Source organism: Rhizophagus irregularis, chromosome 5 (genome assembly GCF_026210795.1).
Source record: "Rhizophagus irregularis chromosome 5, complete sequence".
Taxonomy (NCBI): domain Eukaryota; kingdom Fungi; phylum Glomeromycota; class Glomeromycetes; order Glomerales; family Glomeraceae; genus Rhizophagus; species Rhizophagus irregularis.
In genome coordinates, this window is record NC_089433.1 from 3,117,169 (window position 1) to 3,144,204 (window position 27,036).

The window sequence follows — 27,036 nt, forward strand, 5'->3', positions numbered from 1 at the left end:
GCTTACGCAAACTTGCGGCGGGTCTGAAAACTTACGAAATATTATGTAAAATTACGAAATATTGCGAACCGCAAAATTACGGAATATTACAAATCGTAAAATTACGAAGCTTTGCATATCGTAATATTTCGAAATATTTTAAAAAGTTACGAAATATTACGCTTACGCAAACTTGCGGCGGGTCTGGAAGCTTATGAAATATTATGATGTGTAAACTTGCGCAACTTTTCGCACTATATAATTTCCTGATGTAAGAAGGACTTGAGACCATTAATATAGTAGTTAATTTGGTATCTTGCGGCTAAAGCTTCCCCTTGGGTGGCTTTATTTAACAGCTTCTTAAAACGTCGGGAGTAGTTTTCTACTGATTCATTGTCTCCTTGTTTAATATTTTGCAGTTCTCTGGTCCACTGATTCCTTTGAGCAGCAGTTGCAAAGTAGTTTATAAATCGAGTATCAAAGTTATTTGCATTGGCATCTATATGCCATTGATTGATATTTCCTCTATCCTCTTCATACCAATCTCGGGCAGCTTCCTTAAGAAATCCAGCGGCTAAAGCAATTTTTCGATTATCTGGCCATCCATTAGCATCAAAGGCAGCTTCAAAGAGTCGACACCATTCATATGGATCCTCATCATCACGTCCATAGAAAAAGGGAACATCCACAACTTTAGATGTAGTACGATTTTGGTTGGCAGTTGTAAGAGCATTAATAGCGGTAAGATTATTTTGTAAAGCAGTAGTAATAGCATTTGTATTGTTATTCAAAGTATTTTCCAAGAGGTTTCCAACATTTCTGGGGTTATTATTATCAGTTGGGTCAGCTCCCCAGACTAACTTCATAAGATCTCTCATTTGTCCTTGATCCATGTTAGCGTTATTATTTACTGGTGTATTATGAAAAATTTGGTATGCGTTGGTTATTTGAGTATCAGTTGGTAAACTCTTGAATCCGTTTGTTAATTCAAATAATTTATGTAAATAAAAGGATAATTCTAATAAAGGAGTATTTATTTGTCGAAACTTTATACTTTGTAGGATCTTAGTAGTTATACCGACAAGTGTATTAAGTTGTGTAGTTATAAAGAATTCAGTTTTTAATACTTTAAAAGCGGCTACTGTTGCTCCAGTATATTGTTTTGCTGTGTACTGAATAGAAATCCAGAGCCAAAATTTCTCAAATCCGTCAGGGATATTGTCAGCTGGGATAGAATCTGTTGGATAACACTGAATACAGTAAACTTCTTTTTGGTTGATCACTCTTCCTCTACGATGTTTTCTTTGATGTGATTTTAATTCTGCTTTAGATAAATTGTAAAAGGGCATTCAATTTCAAAATTCAAATTGTTGCAAGTACGTCTGCTAATATCTCAAGTACGTCTGAGAAAGTAAATTTCGTTTGCAAGTGCGTCTGCAAGTATTCTCAAGTTCGTCTGAGAAAAGAAATTACGTCTGCAAGTTCGTTTGCAAGTATTCTCAAGTTCGTCTGAGAAAAGAAATTACGTCTGCAAGTTCGTCTGCAAGTATTCTCAAGTTCGTCTGAGAAAAGTAATCAATTGTTAATTCACAGTATAGCCTTTTACCTGGCAGGAATCACCACTTGTTAACCGATTCGGTACGTTGAATAGATTAACTATGATTTGCAGTCAGGGAGATTAAGTATGTTTAACTATGACTGAAATCCAATCAAACAAGACACGCTTAAAAATAGGAAGTTCGTTTATAGTGTAAAAGGTTATACTTTATTATAGAACTTTATAATTTCAAGAATAATAATTAATCGGAACTTAACTTATAACGAAGGAAAATACCAACGTTATTTATATAAAAGTTACTACATATAAAGATATAATAAATATAATAGATATAATAAATATAAGAAATATAACTAATATAATAAATATAACTAATATAATAAATATAATAAATAAATTAAATATAATAAATAAAATAATTATATCGATTATATTAAATATAATTAATATAATAAATATAATAGAAATAATAGGCTAAGTAGGCTGCGGCTAGGTCAGCTTGGCACAGTTAGGCACAGTAGATCCTAATTTTCCACATGATCTTCTGGCGTAGTAAATTGTAACTCTACACGTGACTAGGGGTAACAGCGTAGAAGATATAAGGAAAATCTGGAAACAATGGTGTTGTAATATTGATGAAGCAGCTTTGGAAGCTGCTATGGAATCATTGCGTGATGTTTGTGCTATGGGATTTAGAGCTATCGACGTTGAGGAGAGCTTGAATAAAGCTCATGATAGATTTTTATGTCTCTATAACGATTTATTTACTGTAAATTTGTCTATTACTACCCGTTATAATATAGCAACTTCAATGGATCTATCAGTCTATTATTTTGAAGAATTTAAACGCAAAAGTTCAAAAAAGAATTCATTATTTTAACATTAATATTATATGCAGTTAATTATTTTCTAAGAATCAGCAGTAGCATAATATTAATTATTTTGAAAATGTAGATATGTAGTATATAGTTTAATTATAGCTTATATACATTTTTTTGCGTTTTTGTTTCAGTTATATTTTGCTATTGAAAAGTTATATGTAAAGTTTATGCAAAGTCTAAATATATGTGGATTGTGTTGATTAGAAAAGTTTAAAAATAGGTTTTTTTATTTAAAATTGAGACGCATCCAATATATAAAGGTTACGATAAGTTTACGCCAGACAATTTTTCTTTCTCAACTCAATTACTACCAAAAAAATTCCTAAATTATTTTATTAAAAATTGTTACCAAAAAATCACAAGAATAAACCTAAACCTTCACGAGTTTCCAATGGAAATAAAAAAAAAATGAGGTATGTGCTCAACTTTATCTTAGTCGGGTGGCAGTAGTATATTATATTAACATCAGTCAACGAATATTTTATAAAGGACGACCTCTAGGCAGTAAAAATACAATTACCGTTTCAGAAGTATCTACGTCTACTTGAAAAGCTAGTTCTTCAGTTAATGAAAAGAAAAACAATAAGAAAAAAGTAACATCTAGAAATACGTACGAAGTTTCTAGAAAAATGCCTGAAATTCCTGCATTTACGCTTCAGGTTCCTAGAAGTATGCTTGAAGAATTAGCTGTTAACGATAAAGATGATGATGATGACAATGAAGACAGAGACGATGAAGATGTAGATGAAGAAGTAGGTGATTTTGAAAGTGAAGACAGAAATGTAGATGATTTCTTACAAGGTAACAAAAAACAATTCAAATTTATTTAGTAATATGATTACAATAATTAAAAAGGCATATTTCTTTAAGCTTTGTCAAACACAGGAAATCAAACAAATGAATTGAACACGAGGGAACAAGTAAATGAATCAAATACAATAACTAATATCGATTCATTGAACAATTTGCCAGAAGTGGCAAATAAAACAAATGTAACAACACAATTAGATAGATCGAACGCCTTAGATATTTGTAACTGGCTAGTTCGTCATCCATATATACTTGATCTCGCCAACAAAATGTTATCCGCAAAACATCTCATGATGAAACGAACGTGAATAATAGCAGCAGTAGTTTCTCATCCTCCAATGAAGTCAGTATAATTTTATTTCTAAAATTTTATTTCTAACAAGTATATTATTTACAATAAATACTGTAATGAATTATTTGTTTGCTTAAAATACAGAACAAATCACAACTTTGGGATGAAGAACTAAAGTGTTTATTCCTTCGTCAGCGTGACCCTTCCGGTGCTATCTTGGATAGCTTTATTAGATTAGTCTGTGGGTACAAACCATATACTGAAGAAGCAAAATCTATTATGCGAGTCTCTCGCAAAAGATTGGGAGATTATAGGAACAAACTCAATACAAGTATAGCTAAATTAGTTCAGGAGTTTAAAGAATTAAAACAAAGAGAACAGCAACGCGTACCAGCATTACCATCTCAAAGTTCTATCGATCAATATATTGATGAAGCAGTAGTCGCAAAAAAAATATTGCAACGTTATATTGCATCAACAAATGAAGCCGAACTTAAACGTAATGGATCATTTATTAAACTTGTTCAATTTATTCGTGAATGCTTCAAGATTCATTATAGGAATAAGGATGTCAAAAAAGTAAAGGAATTAGATGCTTTAACTAAAGATTTATTTATACCATCACGTAGTGGACGCAATTTGGCTAGTTCTTTAGTACTTGAATAAATTAATTAACTGGAAATAATTTTATTAATTTTATGTATTAAAAATCGCGTTTATTTTTCATATTTAGTAAAGTCTAATAAAGTTTAATACTTTTTACAATAAAGTCGCGTTTATTTTTCACACTTAATAAAGTTTAATAAAGTTTAATACTTTTAATATAAAATCTCATTTTTTTTTTACAAATTTAAGAACTTGCACTTATTTTTCACACATCTAAAGTCCTTAATTTTTATGTCTCATTCTCAAGTTTAAATTCTTTAATATGTCTAAAAGAAAGTGCAATACATACCAATTAAACAATCCTTTGAGACTTCGCCATAGATATTCACATATTCCTTTACAGAATAGAAATGAAAATTTTACTAATGATTTATCTCGCAATAATACTATAATAAATATTTTACCACCACAAAGTTATATCACTCATAAAAGTAACACTTCAAACGAAATTATTGAACAAGATGATGATAATGAAGTAAACCTAGATAACACAGGAGACTATTATGATAATATGACAGAAAGCGATGAAGGTAGTTATGATAGCACTGATAGTGGTTATGATAATACAACAGAAGACGATGAAAATTATAATAACACAGATGATGAATATATTGGCGATTACGAACATAGAGAAAACACCTATGATGATACAGAAGAACAAGCTAATATTAAACAGAATGAGAATGATAAACAAATTGTTGACGAAGCTTTGGATCCTTCAATCCTTCCGCATGAATTTTCTGATTTTTTACCTTATTTTAATAATGCAACTGAAGCTTTATTATTTTGTTGGATACAAAAGCATAATATATGTAAGTATATATATATATATTTAATAATAATGAAACTTATATAAAGTCTTATTAGTTATTTATTTATTTATTAGCAACTAATGCATATGATGATCTTGTAAGTATTATTAATGATCCACGGTTTAAAAGAGAGGAAGTGGTAACAAATATACGACGATTTCGGCAGTGGAAGCAACGATTACCACTCTCAATAATATTTGCAAGGCCAGTATCAATCTCTTCAAAGAAATCACCATCAACTTCTAAAGCTTGCAAATTAGCATACCATCTGTCAATAAGCGATATCATATGGTACGTTTTAAATAATCCAGCAATTATGAAACATATGTATTTTGGACCAGGAATTGACATCGGTAAAAAGTCGGAATTTTGGCATGGATCTCTATGGGCAGAATCTCCACTTTTTGGACAAGAAGATATTATCATTTTGCAAGGTATGATAGATAAAATCATTAACAAAATTAATCATTATCATATTTAATTAACTATTTATTAGTGAAATATCGTACTGGAAGTTTTATATATTATCAGTCAAGTATTCAGAAGTTAGGATTTCTTAGATCAATACAACGCGATGAAGAAAATAAAATAATACTCAAAATCCAACAGCTTGTTTTTTACGAAGAATTACCTGGTATCTTTAAGGGAATTAGCAGACAGCAAAGAGCAAATTCTGGTGAAATATGGATGCTTGATGAAAATTTTATAACCATTAATCCTTCATCAGTTCTTAGAAAGGCAACAGTTAAATTACCATATTTGAACCAATCTCTTACACCTGGTGAACTTAATGTAAAAGAAATTATTTACAAATATAAAAACCACTGACGAATTAGAGATATAAATATATCCTACTTACACCCCAACTTCCTCCTTACCCGTATACAAATTATTTTTGGATATGTATTATGACGATTTTGGTACATATCGTAACGTATACCATTCATTAGGTGGTGTATATATTCAATTTGGGAATATGCCTGCTAACCTTCGTAAATTGGTTAAGAATCATTTTGTAATCAGTTTTGTGCCATTTGGTGGCAGCTTTGACGAATTTATACTCCCATTTGTTAAAGAACTTAAGGAATTTGAAAAGGGTAAAGTAATGAGTGTGCAAGGACAGGAAGCATGGGTTATTGCGGGTTTAGGAGTAGTGACTGCTGATTTGCCGCAAGGCAATGATTTAGCAGGAGTACAATTCCAGTTTATACTCCTTTAGAACCTTAAGACACGGAGCGAATAAAGGATGTCGTACGTGTTCTATCAACAAGGATTTATATACTGATCGTAATCAAGATTTACTTTACTAAAAATGGCCAATTTTTTGAAATATTTTTATAGACCTAGATACAATGGCTTTCAAAACAATTGTGCAATTATTTTGTAAAATTTTTAAAATATATCAAGATATATTTAAGGTATTTTTGAGATTAAAATATTAAAATAATATCAAAGTTAATTATATTATAATAATAAAATAATAACAAAAACATTAAAAAATTATTGTAATATTATTTTGAGTTATTTTTATAGACCTAGATACAATACAATTACAAAATAATAGCAAAAATATAATAAAAACATTTTGATGTATTAAATGTATTTTTGTAGTATTTTAAAATTATTACAAAATCATTTCAAAAAATTGGCCATTTTTAGTAAAGTAGCTTTGCTGTCTTGATACAAACAAATAACAGATTTGGAATCTGTTCAAATTAACAATGAATTTACAATGTCTAGGAAGAAGCAGATGAGCTCTGAATATAGATTACGAATCAAGCAAAGTATTTTGGATGAATTAAAACGTAAAAAACACCTTCAAACTCCTCAGAATATTTACCATGCAACTGCTGGTAAAATTGGGAGACTTGTAAAGATTACAGTAAGTTTGTTATCACAAGAAGGAGTGACAGCTTTTCTGGAAACGTGGAAGAATTTTGAGAAACCTTCTGTATGGTGTCGTTTACCTAATCTAATCAGTCATCATGAAAGTTTCATGATGTCTGATTATCTGCGTTTAGCGATGATTATGCCATTTATTCTTCATCGCTTTTTGAAGCCTTTACATTTAAAAAGCAATGAATTGAAAATTATACAGCAACGAATAGGTGCCCAACGAAGAGATTATGTGCCTAAAGCTATCATAAAATGTTGGGTTTATGTAGCAAAAATGATGAAATTAGTTTTTGAAAGGGATTATACAGAAGAAAAATATGATGAATTAAAGCGATGTCTTGAAGCTGAAATGGCTATTTTGACAAAGGTAATCATTGCATAAACCAATCAGAATGCTCTATTTGTGCAACAAATAATGGTTTGAACAGTTTTCATTGTCTAGTATGTTATTATTAATGATTTACTAACAAATAAATTATTATAGGTTTTTGAAGAATTTGTCAATCTACCTAATCTTCACATTAATTTTCATCTTTGCCTCCATGCTCGCACATACGCAACATTAAGAAATACTCAAGTAGGAATAAAAGAAACAGTACACAAGATATTTAAATCAATGGTACCAAATACCAATCGCAAAGAAGTAGATTTGGATCTATTGAAACGTTATAATACAAGTTTTGCAATTCGGCATCTCACAGATGATGGAATAGATAAAAGATTTTCACGATCTCATGATGGATACACTGGATTAAAAAAAAGCGCCTGTGAAAAGTTATTCAACAATTGGTTTGTTACCAAAGATAGACTATTTGATGAAACAGACTATATCGATGAGGTACTAACGGGTAAAATATAATTTTACTATTATTGTTTAGTTATATAATCTTTAAAAAATTTTTCCTTTTAGTTTAATTATCAATGGGCAACTTTTATAACATTCACTTAAAGAAAAGAATTTCTTTGAAAAATATCAAAGAATTCGTCAAGTTTTTTCCATCAAATAGTCATTTTAAAACTGAATTATCTATATCATATAATGAAATTGGTCTCCACGCGGCATTAATCAATTCATCAATAACTTGGTATGAAATGGCGTCCTATGTTACAGAAAATGCTTTTGGAAATAAAGAAAAGGTTTGCCTAAAACTTGGTGATGTGGTAACGATCCAAGATGAAGAATATAGTGAATCATTTGCTATGACGGATCCAATCAATTTTTCGACATAAAGCAAATGATAATAAGTATTATGCTTTTATCATTGTAACTTAGTTTGAAGAAATTAATCAAAATCACGTTATTTTAAAATGTCCACTTTTTAGGCTTCTTTCTGCAAACGATCAACAGTGGAGAAGAATTTTTTTGATAACTGTTATTGATCAAGCAAATAAGATTCACTTTGTACGCAATGAGATAGATGAACAAGAGGAAAATGAAGAAAGTTGTTGGATTAAAAATGAGTTTTATTTTACTGCTGTATAAAGTACTTTAATATAATGCATTTAATACAATATTATAATTTTACTTTACTAAAAATGGCCAATTTTTTGAAATGATTTTGTAATAATTTTAAAATACCACAAAAATACATTTAATACATCAAAATGTTTTTATTATATTTTTGTTATTATTTTGTAATTATATTGTATCTAGGTCTATAAAAATAACTCAAAATAATATCACAATAATTTTTTAATATTTTTGTTATTATTTTATTATTATAATATAATTAATTTTGATATTATTTTAATATTTTAATCTCAAAAATACCTCAAATATATCTTGATATATTTTAAAAATTTTACAAAATAATTGCATAATTGTTTTGAAAGCCATTGTATTTAGGTCTATAAAAATATTTCAAAAAATTGGCCATTTTTAGTAAAGTATTATCATATTGTGATGATTACGTATATGAATTGTTACTATATCGTAGCGTAATTTTGAAAAAACGCTACTTTACTAAAAATGGCCAATTTTTTGAAATATTTTTATAAACCTAAATACAATGGCTTTCAAAACAATTATACAATTATTTTGTAAAATTTTTAAAATATATCAAGATATATTTGAGGTATTTTTGAGATTAAAATATTAAAATAATATCAAAATTAATTATATTATAATAATAAAATAATAACAAAAATATTAAAAAATTATTGTGATATTATTTTGAGTTATTTTTATAGACCTAGATACAATATAATTACAAAATAATAACAAAAATATAATAAAAACATTTTGATGTATTAAATGTATTTTTGTGGTATTTTAAAATTATTATAAAATTATTTCAAAAAATTGGCCATTTTTAGTAAAGTATTGCGTAGTCTTTACCTAAAATTTTGCAGTTATGTCACGTAAACCTATCTATTCGTTATCTATTCTTCTAATAAGAATAACTGCAACTTCGCAGCATAATCGTAACTTTGATTTACTGTGATTACTTTACGTATACTCTACCTAATTATTCAATACGAACTGTTGCGATTACGTTAAGTAAGAAGTAACGTAATTATTGTGATTTTGATCACCACGTCTAGGTGATAAAATCGTGGCAAATTCGTGGCTTAGTCACTTGAAATTTATTGATTTCTGTAAAGTTTAGCTCGCTATGTTGATAACACAAATGTTAATGGGCCTGTCATTCTTTACTAAAAATGGCCAATTTTTTGAAATGATTTTGTAATAATTTTGAAATACTACAAAAATACATTTAATACATCAAAATGGTTTTATTATATTTTTGTTATTATTTTGTAATTATATTGTATCTAGGTCTATAAAAATAACTCATAATAATATCACAATAATTTTTTAATGTTTTTGTTATTATTTTATTATTATAATATAATTAACTTTGATATTATTTTAATATTTTAATCTCAAAAATACCTCAAATATATCTTGATATATTTTAAAAATTTTACAAAATAATTGCACAATTGTTTTGAAAGCCATTGTATCTAGGTCTATAAAAATATTTCAAAAAATTGGCCATTTTTAGTAAAGTTATAATAAACGAAGAAAGAGATTTGAAAGATACAGAGCATAAAACGTTGGGAAAAACTGCATTAAAAAATGTGGATTGGATTGGCTTTACATTAGATTAATTACAAAAAGTTAAATACTTTTAATGTATAATCATTTTTATTATTATATTAAGAAAGCGGTTAATAGGTTAAATCATGTATCAAAATTTTTTTGCTCATTAAAATATTGAGATTGTTTTATATTCGATTGAAAATTTAGAATATTTTAGTAGTTATTTCATTTTGTGATTGGGTTTTCATGCAATATATTGGTTTTTAATAATACATAGAAATAATAATTAATACAATAAATTAATATGCATATATATAATAAACTGAATTTGTGATATTTTAAAGATGCTATCAACGTTGATTCATCATTAAAACTTGGCTTGTTTAATATTTGATATTAATTCAAGCGGTTTATCGCATAGTTCTGTATTCGTATCGAACATAGGTGACTACTCAACAAACCGTCATCATTATTATACGATACTTTATACCTTTTAAAAAAAATTCTGAAAAGATTCCGATAAATAATCATTTTTCTAGTTTTCATTCTGAAGAAACTCAGACATGAAATATGTTGATAACACGCTCATTGATGGGTCCATAATTATTATAAATGATAAAAAAGATTTGAAAATTACTGATCACAAAACGTTGGGCAAAAAAGCATTCAAGAATGTGAAGTGGATTGGCTTTACATTAGATTAATTACAAAAAGTTAAATACTTTTAATGTATAATCATTTTCATTATTATATTAAGAAAGCGGTTAATAGGTCAAATCGTGTATCAAAATTTTTTTGCTCATTAAAATATTGAGATTGTTTTATATTTGATTGAAAATTTAGAATATTTTAGTAGATATTTCATTTTGTGATTGGGTTTTCATGCAATATATTGGTTTTTAATAATACATAGAAATAATTAATACAATAAATTAATATGCATATATATAATAAACTGAATTTGTGATATTTTAAAGATGCTATCAACGTTGATTCATCATTAAAACTTGGCTTGTTTAATATTTGATATTAATTCAAGCAGTTTATCGCATAGTTCTGTATTTGTATCGAACATAGGTGACTACTCAACAAACCGTCATCATTATTATACGATACTTTATACCTTTTAAAAAAAATTCTGAAAAGATTCTGATAAATAATCATTTTTCTAGTTTTCATTCTGAAGAAACTCAGACATGAAATATATTGATAACACGCTCATTGATGGGTCCATAATTATTATAAATGATAAAAAAGATTTGAAAATTACTGATCACAAAACGTTAGGCAAAAAAGCATTCAAGAATGTGAAGTTGATTGGCTTTACAAAAGATTAATAGGCTATCCCAGATTTCCAGTAACATTAAACGAATTGTGTAACTATGTAGATATCACCATAGTTATAAAGAAAATTTTAAATTGACAGTAAAAACAATTTTTTTCCTTTAAACTAACCTTTGTTTTAAATATGGAATTAATAATTATCAAATGTAATTTGTATAATTTTTATAAGAATAAAATTGAAATTGTTATGTGTTGAACACGTCATGATGAATGTTGTAGCATAGCCTCATTAAACATATCCAACTGAATCGTTCGTAAATTTAGAAAAATTGTCAGTTAATTTATTTGTCCTACTTTTCAAAAATTATTGAAAGAAAAATATATTGTATGAATCACTAGTGCAATTATTTTCAATTTATTATCTAATAAACAATTTGTCACGCTTTATAAGGATGGATGTTCAGGACTGTCGGCGCAAAACTCATGAAATTATGAAGAATTTAATTGGTTTCTTCATTATAACAAGAGTTGTGAATGGTTAAATATTATGTGAGAGTAAAAATTCGTTATTTTGCGAGTTCGTTATATCGAGAGCTGACTGTATGGTTTATTTTCAGATTATATATATAATTTTTTACATCAAAAACAGACCATAACTTATTAATCACAATCATTGCATAATCGATAATTTATTATTATTATTTTTTTTTGATGCATCGCATAATATATTAGCAAAATATAAAAGCTCGAGATAAAGATATAACATTTTCTCTTTATATTGATATAAAGCTAAAACAATTCCCATCTCATAAGAGTAATAGAATTATATCAATAGTGATACTGGATATGTTAACTTTCTATATATATAGCAGTGTTGGCCAGTGACCCAAATGACCTCAAATGACTCAAATGACTGGTCACGTGTCATTTGGATCATTTCAACATTAAATGACAAATGACCTAGTCATTTAAAAATTACATCATAATTCTGGCCAGAACTATTCATACAATTTCACTATTTCATGAATAAAATTTTCACATGATATTAGAAGTTCATAATTCTGGCCGGCATCATTAATTTGGCCTGAATTATAAAGCATTAATTTTAAATGACTCAAATGACAAATGATCTAAATGACTAGGTCATTCGAAGGTCATTCAGAGGTCATCTCAAAATGGGCAAATGAACTAGTCATTTGCTATCACTGATATATAGTATATCTATCATAAATCCTTTAAATTTGAAAATTATATTTCAAGAAATTCTGAATCAATCAGTGTTTTCGCTTTTAATTTCAGAATATTCATCTTGATTATTATCCGCTTCTGCTTCACTAGATTTATCTGAAGTCAGAGCTAAAATTGATAAAAGTAAATTATTAAATACGTTATTCAAACAAAAAGCAATATTATTATAAGGAAATAAAATTTGTGCGCACCCGCACATGTGCGCACCCCTCCATTTTTGGTAATTTTTATATAGTAAATTTGTCGATCATTATTTATCACGTGACTTTAGTAAAATCCCGATTTTTTTAAATATTCATGCCACAACTCTTACGTACATATTATAGAGCCTTAATAATTTATTTACTATGCGTATTTTTGCCTATTCTACAACTTTACTTAATGAGCCATGAAGGGTTTAGAATGTCATTTTTGACTTTTATATATAATATATCCATGGGGATGTGCATATGCGCAGGTGCGCACAAATTTTAAACCCTTATTATAATTGTGATTACTAAGGTATAATCTTTTGTTGCTTTTTGACATATTTTCTCTAAAATTCTTTAAAGATTTTTCCTAAATCACAACATCAAATTACGAATTATAAAAATATTTAAATATATTTTAAGCTAGTAAAAATTTATATAATTACCTGACAGGTAGCAATTTTTAATTTACTTGCAGAACCAGCATTTAATAAAATCCAATTATCTTCATTAACGGAAGGAAAAGAACGGGTAATTAAATCATTAATAGCTTCAGAAGTATTTTCATTAAATAATACATTTTCTATAATGAATCCATTATCCCTCATTTCAACCCAAACTGAAGTATTTTCTCTTGGAGCTGAATTATTTTCCCAACTTCTTTGTGTAAACAATAATATGTGATTAAGATAAAGTGAAACGTTAGCAGGTCGACTTCTAGAAGCAACTATACTATACTTGTAACCGAAACCTTTTCACGTGATTTTTGGCCACGTCTTTAAATCAAAATTAAGTTAAAAAATGATAAAAATTAATCTCTACATCCAGCCGAAACTATAATATAAAGTCTTTGGAGTTTCGGATGGATTTTTGGATAGTTTTTAATAATTTATTATAATTAAATTACTGAAAGTCCGAAACCCTGTCCAGCTTCATAGAGGTTTCAGCTACATGTATAAACTATACTAGGTGAATTGTGATTCTGAAATTTTGACTGATTTCTTTTCCTCTTTTTAGTAATCGGCATATGTCTATTTTTAATGGCTTCTTCTCTTAACCTAGAATCTTCGGAATTATTAATACTTGATGTTAATATGTATGATGGCAAATTACTTTCAATATTAATCGAGCCAGGAACGATACTTGGTGAGGTATTCTTGTGAAATGCAGTAAAATGATCACAATATTTGCATTTCAATTCGTTATTAGGATTAGCCAAAAAAGCTTGACATTCACAGGAAACTCCATCTTTTTGACAAGCTTCTAATAATGGCGTTGAAGTATTGTGAGGTGCAGGAGAAAACCCGGTATGAAACGCATTATAATGATGGCAATAATAACATTTCTCTGGATTATTCTCATCTTCTTTATAAGTTTGACAACCACAATATTTATTGTTAAAATTACAAACACCAAGTGGGAACATTTTTCCTTAAACAAAAGAAAAAAAGAAAGAAATTCTTTGTACAATCATTTGTTAAAGATATATTTATACTTTTAAGTAATAAATACGCATTCAGCAGATTGCAAAACTGTAAATAATGGTGGCATGGTCTGAAATATGGATTGGCGCAGTGGAAATCTGAATTGCAAATGCATACTGAGTTGCCTTAATTGCAAACATTCCTTGTGAAAACAGAAAAACTTGTTTATTTAAAACCATATAAATTAGCTTTCATATGTCTTAGAAAAAGATGGTACATTTAAGGGTCCAGTATATTACGTTATCCCCTATATGGCAAAAAATTGGAGATCATCTTTTTCTTACTTTCGTTACAAGAAAAAATTTTTTAATATTTTTCAAACTCCTGCTTAAAAATATCTGTTAGAGAGTCTGGTTTTTCAAATAAACTTTAAAAAAGTATAGTATAAATATAGTTTACAACGAAAAACTACTATATGAAGTTAACAGTAGTTGCGAATTCTCTAAGGTAAGTTGCGAATTCTCTAATTAGACTAACTTTAAATTAACTTAAAACTTGCGAAACTTTGAGACTTAATAATATAGTAATTAGTTAAATAATTTATATCAAAAAATTAGTAAGCATCATATTCAAATAAAAATTTTTACTAATAACATTTTATTTTTTTATTATCTTAATAAGCGTATTTGTTCCTTTAAACTAAATACAAAATATTTCATGTGTTGTGAAGTAATAATTAGATTATTATAATTTTATAATGAAATGGAAAGGCAAATAAATTAATTTAATAACCTTGAATTATATATTTGGCGTTTGTGGAGTTATTATTTATTTATTTTTAATGTACAATATCAATCAAGCAAATGGTATTTTCATTAAGTTTTGTCCATAAAAATATATAGAAATATTAATAAATGGTTAAAATGTAGATAGGATGCATTATATTTATTATTTGAACGTATATTTAATAAAATTCATATGGTAGGTTGGGAAATATTTTATTTTTCCAAGAGTTTTCTCGTCAATTTCATGGTCACGTGATCATATAAAATGATCGTCATATGGTCATATACAAATGATGATGTAATATACTGGACCCTTAAGACAATAATGATGAGGACAAAAGACTTAGAAAATGTCTAATTAGTACTTCACTTACTGAATTGACGCGTCTCTTAATCAACTACTAAGAAGCAATTATGAAGCTAATCTTCTATTGACTTCAAATTAGAAACATTTGGTGATCGTGTAAAAGTGATGACCATAGTAAATTTCGCTAACTTTGTAAAGTTAGAATATTTTGTGTAACATTACATGGTATAAATATAGTTGGCGATGCTTGCAATTCTTTATGATTCATTGTCAGTTGAATTCTATTAAAATTCATTTAAAATGCAGTGGATTGAAGATTCAATTAATAAAAAATTTCTCAAATTATACGAATTTGAAGAATTTAAAAATGTTAATAAAATTTATGATGGTCAATGCTTAGAAGTACAAAGTTATCGTGTAGCGATAAAATCACTACTTTACAATAATAATGAATGCATGAATGAGATTGTTCGTCACTGGTAAAAAAATGATTTATCCTACACATATCTTACACATATTGGGTACTTAAAATGTAGAAAATCATACACAAATAATACACATATCATACACATATCAGGTACTAATATATATATCATACATATATCAGGTACCTGATAGGTATACTATATATATAAGTACCCGATATGTGTATGATATGTGTATTATTTGTGTATGATTTTCTACATTTTGAGTACCCGATATATGTAAGATATGTGTAGAATATGTGTAGGATAGACCATTTTTTTACCAGTGCGTGAGGTTGGTATTATATGTTTTACTGTATATGAAAATTAATTTAAAATATTTTTCAGCATTAATTTAGATTCAACTTTATCACCAGTTGAATTACTGCTCTATCTCCAAAATTTATGGAATTACTAGAAAAGGTTTGTTAAATTAAAATTAAAAAAATGAAAAGTTTATTATATTAACATTTAAATTTTAAGGGAAAGATAAATCGTTTTCCTTAGTATTGGAATTTGCAGATAATGGAGAAATGATTGATTATTTTCGAAATAGATGTCAAACTATTTATATGGATGATTTTGTTAATATAATTGTTCAAATTGCGAGATTATTATTAATTTTGCACAAAGAAGATATTTTTGGCATTAATATCATATGGCAATTTCTCATAATAATTTGCAAATCACTTTTATTCTATTATTAAATTATTCTGATTTTAGAGTTCCAATATTTTACTTGATAAAAAGAGAAGAGTTAAACTGTCAAGTTTGGGGCTATCAAAAAGAATTATAAAAGGTTTTCAAAGCAAAAATCAAGATATTATCGATTTTAGATCTATTTTTGAATATATAAAGTTTAAGCATGGAAGATACAACAAATTATTTAAAGGTAATGAATTTACTTTATTTTAATATTTATAATAATTGTATTAATTATGGCAACATTATTGTGACAGATTGTATAAACTCTAGAAGTTTAGAAGAATGTATTAATAAATTGGAATCTATAGTTCGCTCTAATAAATGTAAATGTAATTTATGTTTATTCATTATTGTAAGTACAAAAGCTAATTAATTTTTTTGATAGGACGGGAAGTCAAAATTGTCGTATTTAAAAATGAAAAAAAAAAACATTTAGTAAACTTTTGAAGTATAACAATAAGAATAGTATCGCATCAAGAGTTAAATTGAAACATGGGGGAAGCATTGGTCAAAGAGTAAAAAACTACATATTGAAATGAAACGTAAAAAATAATACAGAAGTGATCATCTGGAGTATAATTACAAATACTTCTTTTTCATTTTCACGGTATCTGTGTATCAATAGAATGTAAGTTTATTACTACGGGAATTAAATTAGTTTTTGGTCGTAGAGTTTCTTCGCCATTATCACGGTGAATTAAATTGTTTGCTAATTCTACATACCGGAATTAATATATCTAGTTTATATACAATCATTTACTTCGACAATGTAATTCAACAACGTATTAAACAATAAATATTCCAAGTTAAAATAATACATTTTAGGTTGAATTGATTTGAGATTTTGAGTAAACTATAATAAGTATTGTGTATTTTAAGTAACTTATAAATTAAGGCAATTCTGTGACAACTAAATTTTGAGCTTTAAATGTAATTAGATACTCAATTAAATGACAAGACAAAAATTTAATTCGAGTCAGAAAATGTTAATTGAATTGTCATTCATTAATAATCTGACTAACTGCATCAAAAATAAATAAATCCCTTTCATAAAACTGCAATTTGATTAATAGCTTTGATAATTTGAAACAGTTATAACGAACTTTACAGAATTCAAAAAAATTTAATCAGAAGTTATTCAGTGAATAAATATAAACCACCTGAATCTCAAATGAATTATGCAAATAATCGCTCAATAATTAGCGTTAACTGAAATATAAATAATAAGTATCAAAATGAGGATTAGGGTGTTGAATTAAACGAATCAATTAAATAAACTAATTAACTAAATTAAACATTTTACAAATATAGAAACCAGACAATTCAATAAGACATTGAAATATAGATGATAATTTTAAATATATCTTTTCAGATGCTTGTAAAAATTCATGATAGTTTTTTATTTTATTAGACGTATAAATCTACATATTTGGTAGAAATCATCATTTTTTAGCTAACACTTTTATGGAAACATTAGAATTTACTTTTTTATAAATATGATATTTTATTACAGTCGCCACTGACGTATAAATCTACAAATTTGGTAGAAATCATCATCTTTTAAAAGCTAACACTTTTATGGAAACATTAGATTTACTTTTTTATAAACATGATTATTTTGTTCACGACCATTTGGACACTAGTACTTGTGACAATTTATCAATACTAAAAAAATATAAATACTGATTTAAAAAGTTTTACTTAGGTAGAGCCTAATCTTCTGAAATGCTGGTATATATATAATTTATGTTTATTTAGTTGAAATTTTTCAATTTACATAGATTGAAAATCCTTTTACGAATACGCATTAAGAGGATATATTTATTTTTCTTTAATTTTATGTATTGGGGACAAAGAACGAGGGATAGATAAGAGGGAATGGTATAATAAATATGAAAGTAAATATTTTTGGTTTATTTATAATGAAAGAAAATGATATTGAAATTTTTTTTAGAAATTAACGAAGAAAATAAAGAAACGGAAAAGAATCAGAGAATAATAAGAACAATAAACCATGTGTATGGTGTGTATTAAGGGGAAGGTTTGTTGCATTATGTAGAAAGAAAAAATCGGAGGATAATTTAAATCGTGGATATGAAACAAGATTCTATTAAGATAGCTTTTAAAAAGTTTTCCACAATTAAAAATTTTTAATGATTCAATAACAAACATTAAAAATATTTCTCTTTTCGCAATGATTTTAGTATTTATTGCACATTTACAGTGGTCGAAAAAAGTCCTCGGAATTACAAAAAAATGCAAAAAATGAGCAACCAGTGATCAGAATTGCTTCAAATTTTGCAGATTTATTACCAAATATGTGAATATTATGCATACAAAATTTCAGCTGTTTATCTTGCTTTTTTGTCTCGCAATCGTTTTTTTAAGTTCAAAAAAATAAGTCATCAAAAATTTAACCTACAAAAAATCTGAAATTCTGATATAATATTCAAATTGAAGTTTATTAAAAATTGAACAGTTATAAATCATAGTTTATGGTATGATAATTTTAACAAAAAAAATTTGGCCCTTTATTATTTGTTAGTTGTTGAGAAAATTGGAATCAAATTTTATCCACCACAATTGATCGCAACTGTTTTCTACCCTTAAAATCAATTGAAAGAACTAAAATTCATAATCAAAGTTAAACTATAATAATTATAAAAAAATTATTGTAAAAACTATTTAATAATAGATTAATATTATTCAAATATACAAAAAAATTATCAATACAAATAATTTTAATGTACTATGATTTTACTATTTTAATTTTAATGACTTTAATGCTTTTGAGCCAATTTTTAATCTCACTTTACAGAAAACTGACTGATTAAACTATAATCAAATTTTTTTAATAAACTAATTAGAAATATATTTTTTTATATTTATAATTTTTTATTATAAGTATATAAGCTGATTTTTAGTAACTGAACGCAAAATGTTAATCATTTCAAGTTATCGTATTGCTTAAATTTTTAATGATTTTTTTTTGAACTTAAAAAACCGATTGTGAGACAAGGCAACAAGATAAATGGCTGAAATTTTGTATGCATAATATTCACACATTTGGTAATAAATCTGCAAAATTTGAAGCAATTCTGATCACTGGTTGCTTAATTTTTGCGTTTTTTGTAATTCCGAGGATTTTTTTCGACCACTGTAGGTCCATTTATTGATATGTCGTATTGCCAAACGCAGATGAATGTACACGTTAGTAAAGTTTACGCTTCGTAAGATAAATGGAATTTAAATGTTATATAAATCTTCATTGATTTATTATTTAAATAAAAAAGAAACTAACAGTTAAAAAGGTTTGTGGACTAAACTTTAATCTGTATCATGTGACTCATACTTTCCATCACGTCATACAATTACTAAATAAGTCTATGATCGACTAATAATTAACCAATTGGCTAGTACTTCGTGCAGGGTTTGTCTTATTCATTTCAAACTTCAGTCATAGCAGAAGTAGTGAGGCAAATGTTCATGGCTAAAATCCAGCTATATTATATTATAAATAGGTTAAAAATTTACAGTTTGATAAATTAAAAAGTAATATTTATTATGTACGATTTTTTTGAAATTTAATTTTTGTTATTTCTAGCACATTTATCAAATGTCACTCTAATTTATGATTTATAAAAGTTTGAAGACACCATATTTTTGTCGTTTATAGATGATAGCCACCATATAATGATAGATTTTCAAATGCTTTAGTCATTTCTTCAACCAAATTTTGATTTCTTACAACAAATTTTAATTTTCACGTTTAAAATTAAACGATTTGACGTGTGATGTGAAAATTATACCATGTGACTTAGGATTGTGTAACTTTATAATTTATAAAAAACGTTTTTTTAATATTATGAAAGTAATTGAATTTCTGCGAATACTTATATAATTACACCTTCAACAATTGTTTTCCGCATCATTCAGTCCCTTCAAGGAGAATTTCCAAGTTTTGATTTTATAATTTATGAAGCAAAGAAAGCAGTAGACTGGCCTTATTAAAGATAAAAGACCATGATCGCGAGTGTAAAGTGTATAAAGCGTTTATACTTCATGAAAATATATTGTAACCATGATTAGTTTGTATTCAATGATGATTTGAATGATGGCTTTTGACGACCAAATAGTATATTAATTTTGTATTTGAGGTCTGAATAGAGTATCATTGATAAAATGTATTTTGAATAAAACTTGATAATTGATATTTTGATGATAGCTTTGACGAGCATTGAATATTTTTTGTGTATTTGAGGTCTGAATAGAGTTTCATTGAAAAAGTTTATTTTGAATTTTAATAATTATTAAAAGAATGTTATAAATATTTACAATTGAGAATAATTAATTAGTTGATATAGATCTTTAAATTAAATTTCATAAAATTTTAAAGAAATTAATAGTATTGTTATTTTAAGTTAAAACAAGTATATGATTCTGTACAAAGCTTAAATGAAATCGGTGCTTTTGAACATTATAAGGTATTTATCTATTTATTGCAGTTGTTTAACTTTGTAAATTTATATAATAATGAGATTTCAAATGTTTTTAGAGTTCCAGTAGTGATGACGAAAGTCCAATTGCTATCTATAAAAACATTGTTAATTTATTTAATTTAACGTAAGTAATTGATTGTTGATTGAAATCACCTGAATCAGACGAAGATGTAGAATTATGCAACGCTATTTTAGATAAATTATCTCTTATTAATATTGAGGAACTTAGTTGGAAGGACCCTGTAGCCAGCCTTGTGCTTGATGAGAATTCGAATCTAATAAAACCCTTAGATGAGATATCACTGCAGCAATTATCTGTATATTTTTTTTAGTATTGTCTTATCATTTGCGATCTTTCACTGTACATAATGAATGAATTAATTTTATTATTGCACTACAATTAGGAGCCAAAAGGCTTTATCTTCCCGAAATTAGAGATGAAATAAATACAAAATGTATTATGCTTCAAATGAGTTCTTTCATAGTATTAATTTTTCACCAGTTCCTGTGAAATTTTTGCATGATTCAAAATGGAAGGAGGTTCCTTCTAAACAGAAACAAGTTGTTGATAATATTTTGCTAGTGCTGTAAGTGAATTTTTTTATTAATTTACTATAATTTGATTAATTTAATTTAACGCTAATTATTTTTAGTAAAGAAGTATGGAACAACCATACTTATTCAGATCATAAATTTACCAAAAAATTGAACGAAAATTCATATTTCTCAGATGTAATAAATCCCTTGCTTTGTGCTTCTTTAAGTGGAATTGATCGTGACAACACATATTTACCGTGTAAGTATTATTAACAATTAACATTTATTGGCAATTATAACCATTTTTTTAATTGTATTAATAGAAACTTATGTACTTAGAAACTACTCGTATTTGTTGTGTATCACAAAAAAAGAAAGATGATTACATGAAACTTTGGCGTCAGTGCAATGATGGAATTACATGAGTTTATAATTCTTGTTCACCTGCAAGGAATCAATTTTGCTTGTTGGGATTACAAACTTTTGGTACAAATTTAATTAATTTAATTTATCAATTTTATAATTACTTGTGTAAGGTATTTAAATACATTTTGGCTATTGTACGTGATTTATATTTGAATGCAATCCATAGCGAATCAATTTTTTTAAAAAAATATTCTATACATATTCCGGACATTTTCCGTATTAGAAGAAAATTATTAATTTTTTTTTTTAAAAAAATTCCATACATATTCCGGACATTTTCCACATTAGAAAATTATTAATTTTTTTTTAAAAAAAAATTCCATACATATTCCGGACATTTTCCGCATTAGAAAATTATTAATTTTTTTTTAAAAAAAATTCCATACATATTTTGGTTATTAATTTTTTTTAAAAAAAATAATTCTATACATATTCTGGACAATTAGTAATTTTCTGTACGTATTCTGGACATTTAAAAAATTATGAACAGATGATGTGATTATTTTTTAGGACGAAAAATGGTTATTTCCTGGATACGCTCAAATATACCAGGACATTTTCTGGACATTTTGTAGATATTTTCCGGACAATTCTTTTTTATAGGGGTGTTTATTTTCAAAAAATTCATAATTTAGATTGGAAGAAAGTTCATACCAATGTAAAAAGATTAGTAAAATACCATCATGTACAATTTATAGAGCAGTTGTAATTAAAGATTGAACAATTGGAGTGGTTAATTTAGAGGAAATAAAAGATTATGAGAGCATTTTAATAAAATATAAAAAATTTTTGATTATTAATATTATAATATTTACAGGAATAAATTCTTAAGTATGATTTAAGATACGTGGAAAAGTTCTTCTGAGTCAGCAATTTCAAAAAATGAGTATGATTAGTTAAAGGGTGCTCTCTCAATGTTATTTACTAGTGCAAAAACTAATACTGTAATGTTCATAATATTAACTCATAGTGGAATTATTTGTCTCACTGGTAAAAAAACACAAAAGCAATAATTTTTTAATAATTTAATCTCTTTAATTTTTACAAATTTAAGAATTACATGACACATGTATTGTTTAAGAAAACCTACAAAATCTACTTAAGAAATTTGAAAGAACTCTTTAAATTCAGGATCTTGCTCTAATTTTTGCATGTGTTCAATAATTAAGCTTGTACAAGCTTGTATTCCATCATCATATTTAGTTCCAAGTAGGACAACTATTCCATCCAAATTTCTTCCTCTTCTCAAGCTAAATCTTAATGGAGTTCCATAACCAAAATCTAAATCATATAATGAAAATTTAGACCAATTGGTCAAGACAAGATCTTTGCCACAATAGTAATTACAATTTAATTTAATTTCACTTTTATTTGGTTGTTGCTCAATCCAATCAATTGAAGATCTTATTTTTGAGTCATTTACTTTATCAATTGCTTTTCGTATTTGAAGTGCAAGATTTGGTTGAGATCCATTTATCAACTCAGAAACAAGCATTTTTGGAACCGCACCTCTAGGAAATATCAGAAATATAAATATCAAAATTTATCAGTGATTTAAGATAAGACATATCAGTTAACTTACAAGATACAATTACCAAAATAATTTGGTGGAAAGAATGGTTTGAGTCTTCTTCTTCCATCACAAGGAAATGCACAAATAACTTCTGCATCTAAAGGAATTCCACGTGCTCTAGTTACCAATCTCCAAAGGTGAGCTACAAGTGCATCATTAGCTGAAACCAAATTATGTTCACCAGAATAAACATTGCATAATTTTTTTAAATTATCTCTATTAATATGAAATAATTTTGTTATCATCGGTGGCATCGGTGGCATCGGTGGCATCGCTTGAGAAGCCTCAGTCGGAAGTTTAAACAGCTTGAATTCAGGATGCTCATGAGTTGGTGGGTTACCACTAGCCTTTAGTAAAGAACGGTCATGTACAGGTGGAATGATTGGTTCTTGACGAGCCTTACGTCCCCAATTATCTAAAAAACAAAATAATGAGATACCATCTGCAATTGTATGATGCATAACCGTTCCTAAAACAACAGATCCATCAGCTAATGTGGTATGTTGTACCATAAGTAATGGCACATCCAAAGGAAGTGATATTAATCCATGAGTTACAGGTAAATCAGGTACAAGATGATCTGGAATTGAAGAAGGCTGCCAATTTTTTTCTTCAAGTTGTTGAATTGTAATATCTGGGCTTTTGGCTATGATAAATGGTATACCTTGATCACAACATGCAATGCTTAATTTACCATCAATTTCTTTTTTTAAACGACCAGCCAATGGATAATAATCAGATAAAATATCTCCCAATGAATCACGTAGTTTACTAGGATCCATAAAATCATTTTTGTTATCAACATTCTTGTAAAAATGATGAGCAAACATGTAAATCATTGGAAGTATTAAATCATGATTAGATAGAATTATTGGTGAATGTTGTGTTGGTTGAGTTGGCCTGACATTATAAGTTTCTTTAATATTAACAGTCATTTTGAACAAAAATTTGCGGTAAAAATAAGCTATAATTTAGAATAATTTTGTGAATTTATAAAGTTTACGCAGATTTTTCCCAAGCCAAATTAGGTATCGCTATCCACTGATTTTACCCAACTTGGATTTTCCCGAAATTATTATTATGATCGGACATTTATCAATCTATAGTATAGTGGTGATCCGCTTTTCTTTTCGCAACCAACTCTTATCCTTTTTTATTTCTTTTCCCCTTACTTTTCATACCGAATTAGTTAAATTTTACTTGTGTGATATATCCCGATTTCAATCTCTATTTGCGAATAAGAGGAAGAAAAGGAGTTGCGTAAAAACGTGAAGCGGGTAATGGACGTTATTGTTGAATTATTAAAGGATAGGATAGATGTTGAGAAGGAACCAGCGATGAAAAGGCAATGGGTTCAGGGGTACAGTATTTCGAAAAACAGGAGGATTAATCGTGTATACAGTCCCCGATTGATACTGATGTGATCATTTCCATTTTAATGTTAAAAATAAGCTATCCGAATTTAAGCTTTTTTTAACTTTCACTAAAAAAAACTTTTTTTTATCTTTTTTATTCCGAAAGTTTCTGAAGTTTCCTTTACTTCGGAAACATTTTTTTTTATCTTTTTTATTAGGGAATCGGCTCCAAAGTGGATAGCCGAATTCCAAGGTAAGTTTCGAAAATAATCTTCGAAACCTTTAAAAAAAACGTTTCTAACTTTTTTTTATTTCTTTTTTGTAGGAATCGGCTCCAAAGTGGATGGCCAAATTCCAAGGTAAGTTTCGAAAATAATCTTCAAAACCTTTAAAAAAAAACGTTTCTAATGTTTTTTTTTATTTTTTTTGTAGGAATCGCTCCGATGTGGATAGCCGAATTCCAAGGTAAGTTTCGAAACTAATTTTTGAAGCTTAAAGAAAAAACGGTTTTAACGTTTTTTTATTATGATTTTGTAGAAATCGGCCCAATAAGGAAGGAATCCGGTGAGTTTTCGAAGTTGGACTTCGAAAACTTTTAATAAAAACGTATACTAACATTTTTTATAATTGTTTTTGTCGGAAACCGGCTATAACGTAGATACCGGAAGTCTACTGAAGATAAGGAAACTGGCCCATCTTGGATACCAGAATTCCAGGTAAGTTTCCGAAGTTATTTTTTCGAAAACTTTAAAAAACGTATCTTAACATTTTTTATGACTTTTGTAGGAAATCGGCTCCTAATATACCGAATTCCGTGGTAAGTTTCGAGATTTAATTCAGAAAACTTTAAACTAACGTTTCTAACGTTTTTTTTTTATTTCACTTTTGTAGGAAATCGGCTCCGGCGTGGAATCCAGAATCCAAAGTGAGTTTCAAAAATAATTTCGAAACTTTTTTTTTTAAAAAAAAACGGTTTTAACGTTTCTTTCATTTCTTTTTTATAGGAAACTGCTTCGGCATGGATAATCAGCAGGTAAGTGTTAGGGGGTTTTTAAATTATTTTTAAGAAACGTTCTAACCATGATCACGTTATGTTGTAGTACAAATTAAGAAAAGTTCGAGCGAACTTTTCTTAACCATGATCACGTTAAGTTTCTTTCTTTAATTTTATAGGTTTCGGCTTCTTTAGGCGTGAGTAATCAGTAGATGAATGTTTATAGGGAAGTTTCGAAATTATCTATAAGAGACATTCTAACATTTCTTTCTTTAATTTTGTAGGTTTCGGCTTTTATGGGTGGATATGAGGTGGATCGGTGCAAAAAAAACTGCATAGGGATTTTTGGTGGATTTTGGCAGGGTTTTTTGTAGATTTTTAATAGGGTTTTTTGGAGGGTTTTGGATGAGTTTTTTGGTAGGTTTTTGGGTTTTGGTGGGTTTAATTTGCTAATTTGTATCATTTTTTACAAAATATGATTTTAATAAAAATATTAAAAATATTTCAAAATCTGTAATATCAATTTGCTAAATCGTAATGTTGATTTTGTTAAATCGGAATTAATTCAGAATGTTGATTTGTAATGATTTAGTTCCGAATTTGTATTCCGATTTGCTGCCAATCGGAACTTTTTAAATTCGGAACTTTTAACCCAAAATCGACCCAAAATCGACCTAAAATCGGACATCCGATTTCCAGCCGATTGCACCATTTTGACCGGTGAAAACTATTTTTTTATTTTATTTAATTTTTGCTATCAAAGAAATGTTTTCACAACATTCTTATTAATATGGTTTCTAAAAAAAGCAAAGTTTTTGTTAACATAACGTCATGAAATGCATTTATTATCAGCTAATTAGAATCTAACTGCAAGTTATCGATGTGAATTCGAAATCACATGCTGTGCTCTCAGATACCAGTTCCAAAACTTTCGCAAAATCTGATTCAACAAAGTGTTACGTTATAAATACATACCAGTCAGCGGAAATGTCAGGTTTTTTTGGCTGACTTGTTTTTTGCTAATTAAAACATATTATAATCAATAAATAGTTCTAATATAACATGATTTTTTTTCTAGATAATATACTATGAACCTTAATAAACTTTTATTTTTTGAACTTTTCTCTATCTATTTTAATAATTTTTTTAATAATATAATAATTGTATAAAAAATTTCCATTACGCCAACTTTTTTCATTTTTTTTAGTTTCAACCTCCAGATGCAACTTATTAATGGAGAATAAATATTATTTTAATTGCTCGAATATATGTAAAATTTTATGGAGAATCGAATTACTTAATACGAC

At 27.3% G+C, this 27,036-nt stretch overlaps 8 protein-coding genes across 8 annotated transcripts; 6 read left to right on the plus strand and 2 right to left on the minus strand.

Moving 5' to 3' along the window:
* Positions 1–2,195: 2,195 nt before the first annotated feature.
* On the plus strand, positions 2,196–2,417 carry OCT59_025210 (uncharacterized protein; the record flags this gene model as incomplete). Its single annotated transcript, XM_066136869.1, has 1 exon — positions 2,196–2,417. One exon carries the CDS (start codon positions 2,196–2,198, stop codon positions 2,415–2,417), a length of 222 nt encoding a protein of 73 aa, XP_065991938.1.
* A 630-nt stretch (positions 2,418–3,047) lies between these two features.
* On the plus strand, positions 3,048–4,186 carry OCT59_025211 (uncharacterized protein; the record flags this gene model as incomplete). The annotated part of the gene is made up of 3 exons (XM_066136872.1): positions 3,048–3,219; positions 3,289–3,461; positions 3,665–4,186. 3 exons carry the CDS (start codon positions 3,048–3,050, stop codon positions 4,184–4,186), a joined length of 867 nt encoding a protein of 288 aa, XP_065991939.1.
* A 262-nt stretch (positions 4,187–4,448) lies between these two features.
* On the plus strand, positions 4,449–5,826 carry OCT59_025212 (uncharacterized protein; the record flags this gene model as incomplete). The annotated part of the gene is made up of 3 exons (XM_066136877.1): positions 4,449–4,998; positions 5,073–5,432; positions 5,495–5,826. The coding sequence occupies 3 exons, from the start codon at positions 4,449–4,451 to the stop codon at positions 5,824–5,826; spliced, it is 1,242 nt and encodes a 413-aa protein (XP_065991940.1).
* Positions 5,827–6,730: 904 nt separating this feature from the next.
* OCT59_025213 (uncharacterized protein) lies at positions 6,731–7,843 on the plus strand (the record flags this gene model as incomplete). The annotated part of the gene is made up of 3 exons (XM_066136884.1): positions 6,731–7,261; positions 7,379–7,732; positions 7,805–7,843. The coding sequence occupies 3 exons, from the start codon at positions 6,731–6,733 to the stop codon at positions 7,841–7,843; spliced, it is 924 nt and encodes a 307-aa protein (XP_065991941.1).
* Positions 7,844–12,494: 4,651 nt separating this feature from the next.
* On the minus strand, positions 12,495–14,086 carry OCT59_025214 (uncharacterized protein; the record flags this gene model as incomplete). The annotated part of the gene is made up of 4 exons (XM_066136888.1): positions 12,495–12,580; positions 12,949–13,030; positions 13,107–13,320; positions 13,719–14,086. 4 exons carry the CDS (start codon positions 14,084–14,086, stop codon positions 12,495–12,497), a joined length of 750 nt encoding a protein of 249 aa, XP_065991942.1.
* A 7,211-nt stretch (positions 14,087–21,297) lies between these two features.
* On the plus strand, positions 21,298–21,654 carry OCT59_025215 (uncharacterized protein; the record flags this gene model as incomplete). Its single annotated transcript, XM_066136899.1, has 2 exons — positions 21,298–21,431; positions 21,498–21,654. 2 exons carry the CDS (start codon positions 21,298–21,300, stop codon positions 21,652–21,654), a joined length of 291 nt encoding a protein of 96 aa, XP_065991943.1.
* Positions 21,655–22,906: 1,252 nt separating this feature from the next.
* Positions 22,907–24,315, minus strand: OCT59_025216 (uncharacterized protein; the record flags this gene model as incomplete). Its single annotated transcript, XM_025325596.2, has 2 exons — positions 22,907–23,318; positions 23,390–24,315. The coding sequence occupies 2 exons, from the start codon at positions 24,313–24,315 to the stop codon at positions 22,907–22,909; spliced, it is 1,338 nt and encodes a 445-aa protein (XP_025180346.2).
* A 413-nt stretch (positions 24,316–24,728) lies between these two features.
* OCT59_025217 (uncharacterized protein) lies at positions 24,729–26,103 on the plus strand (the record flags this gene model as incomplete). Its single annotated transcript, XM_066136910.1, has 12 exons — positions 24,729–24,740; positions 24,977–24,988; positions 25,061–25,094; positions 25,168–25,200; positions 25,273–25,299; positions 25,394–25,451; positions 25,522–25,552; positions 25,627–25,660; positions 25,740–25,768; positions 25,836–25,850; positions 25,909–25,926; positions 26,014–26,103. The coding sequence occupies 12 exons, from the start codon at positions 24,729–24,731 to the stop codon at positions 26,101–26,103; spliced, it is 393 nt and encodes a 130-aa protein (XP_065991944.1).
* Between the last annotated feature and the right edge of the window lie 933 nt (positions 26,104–27,036).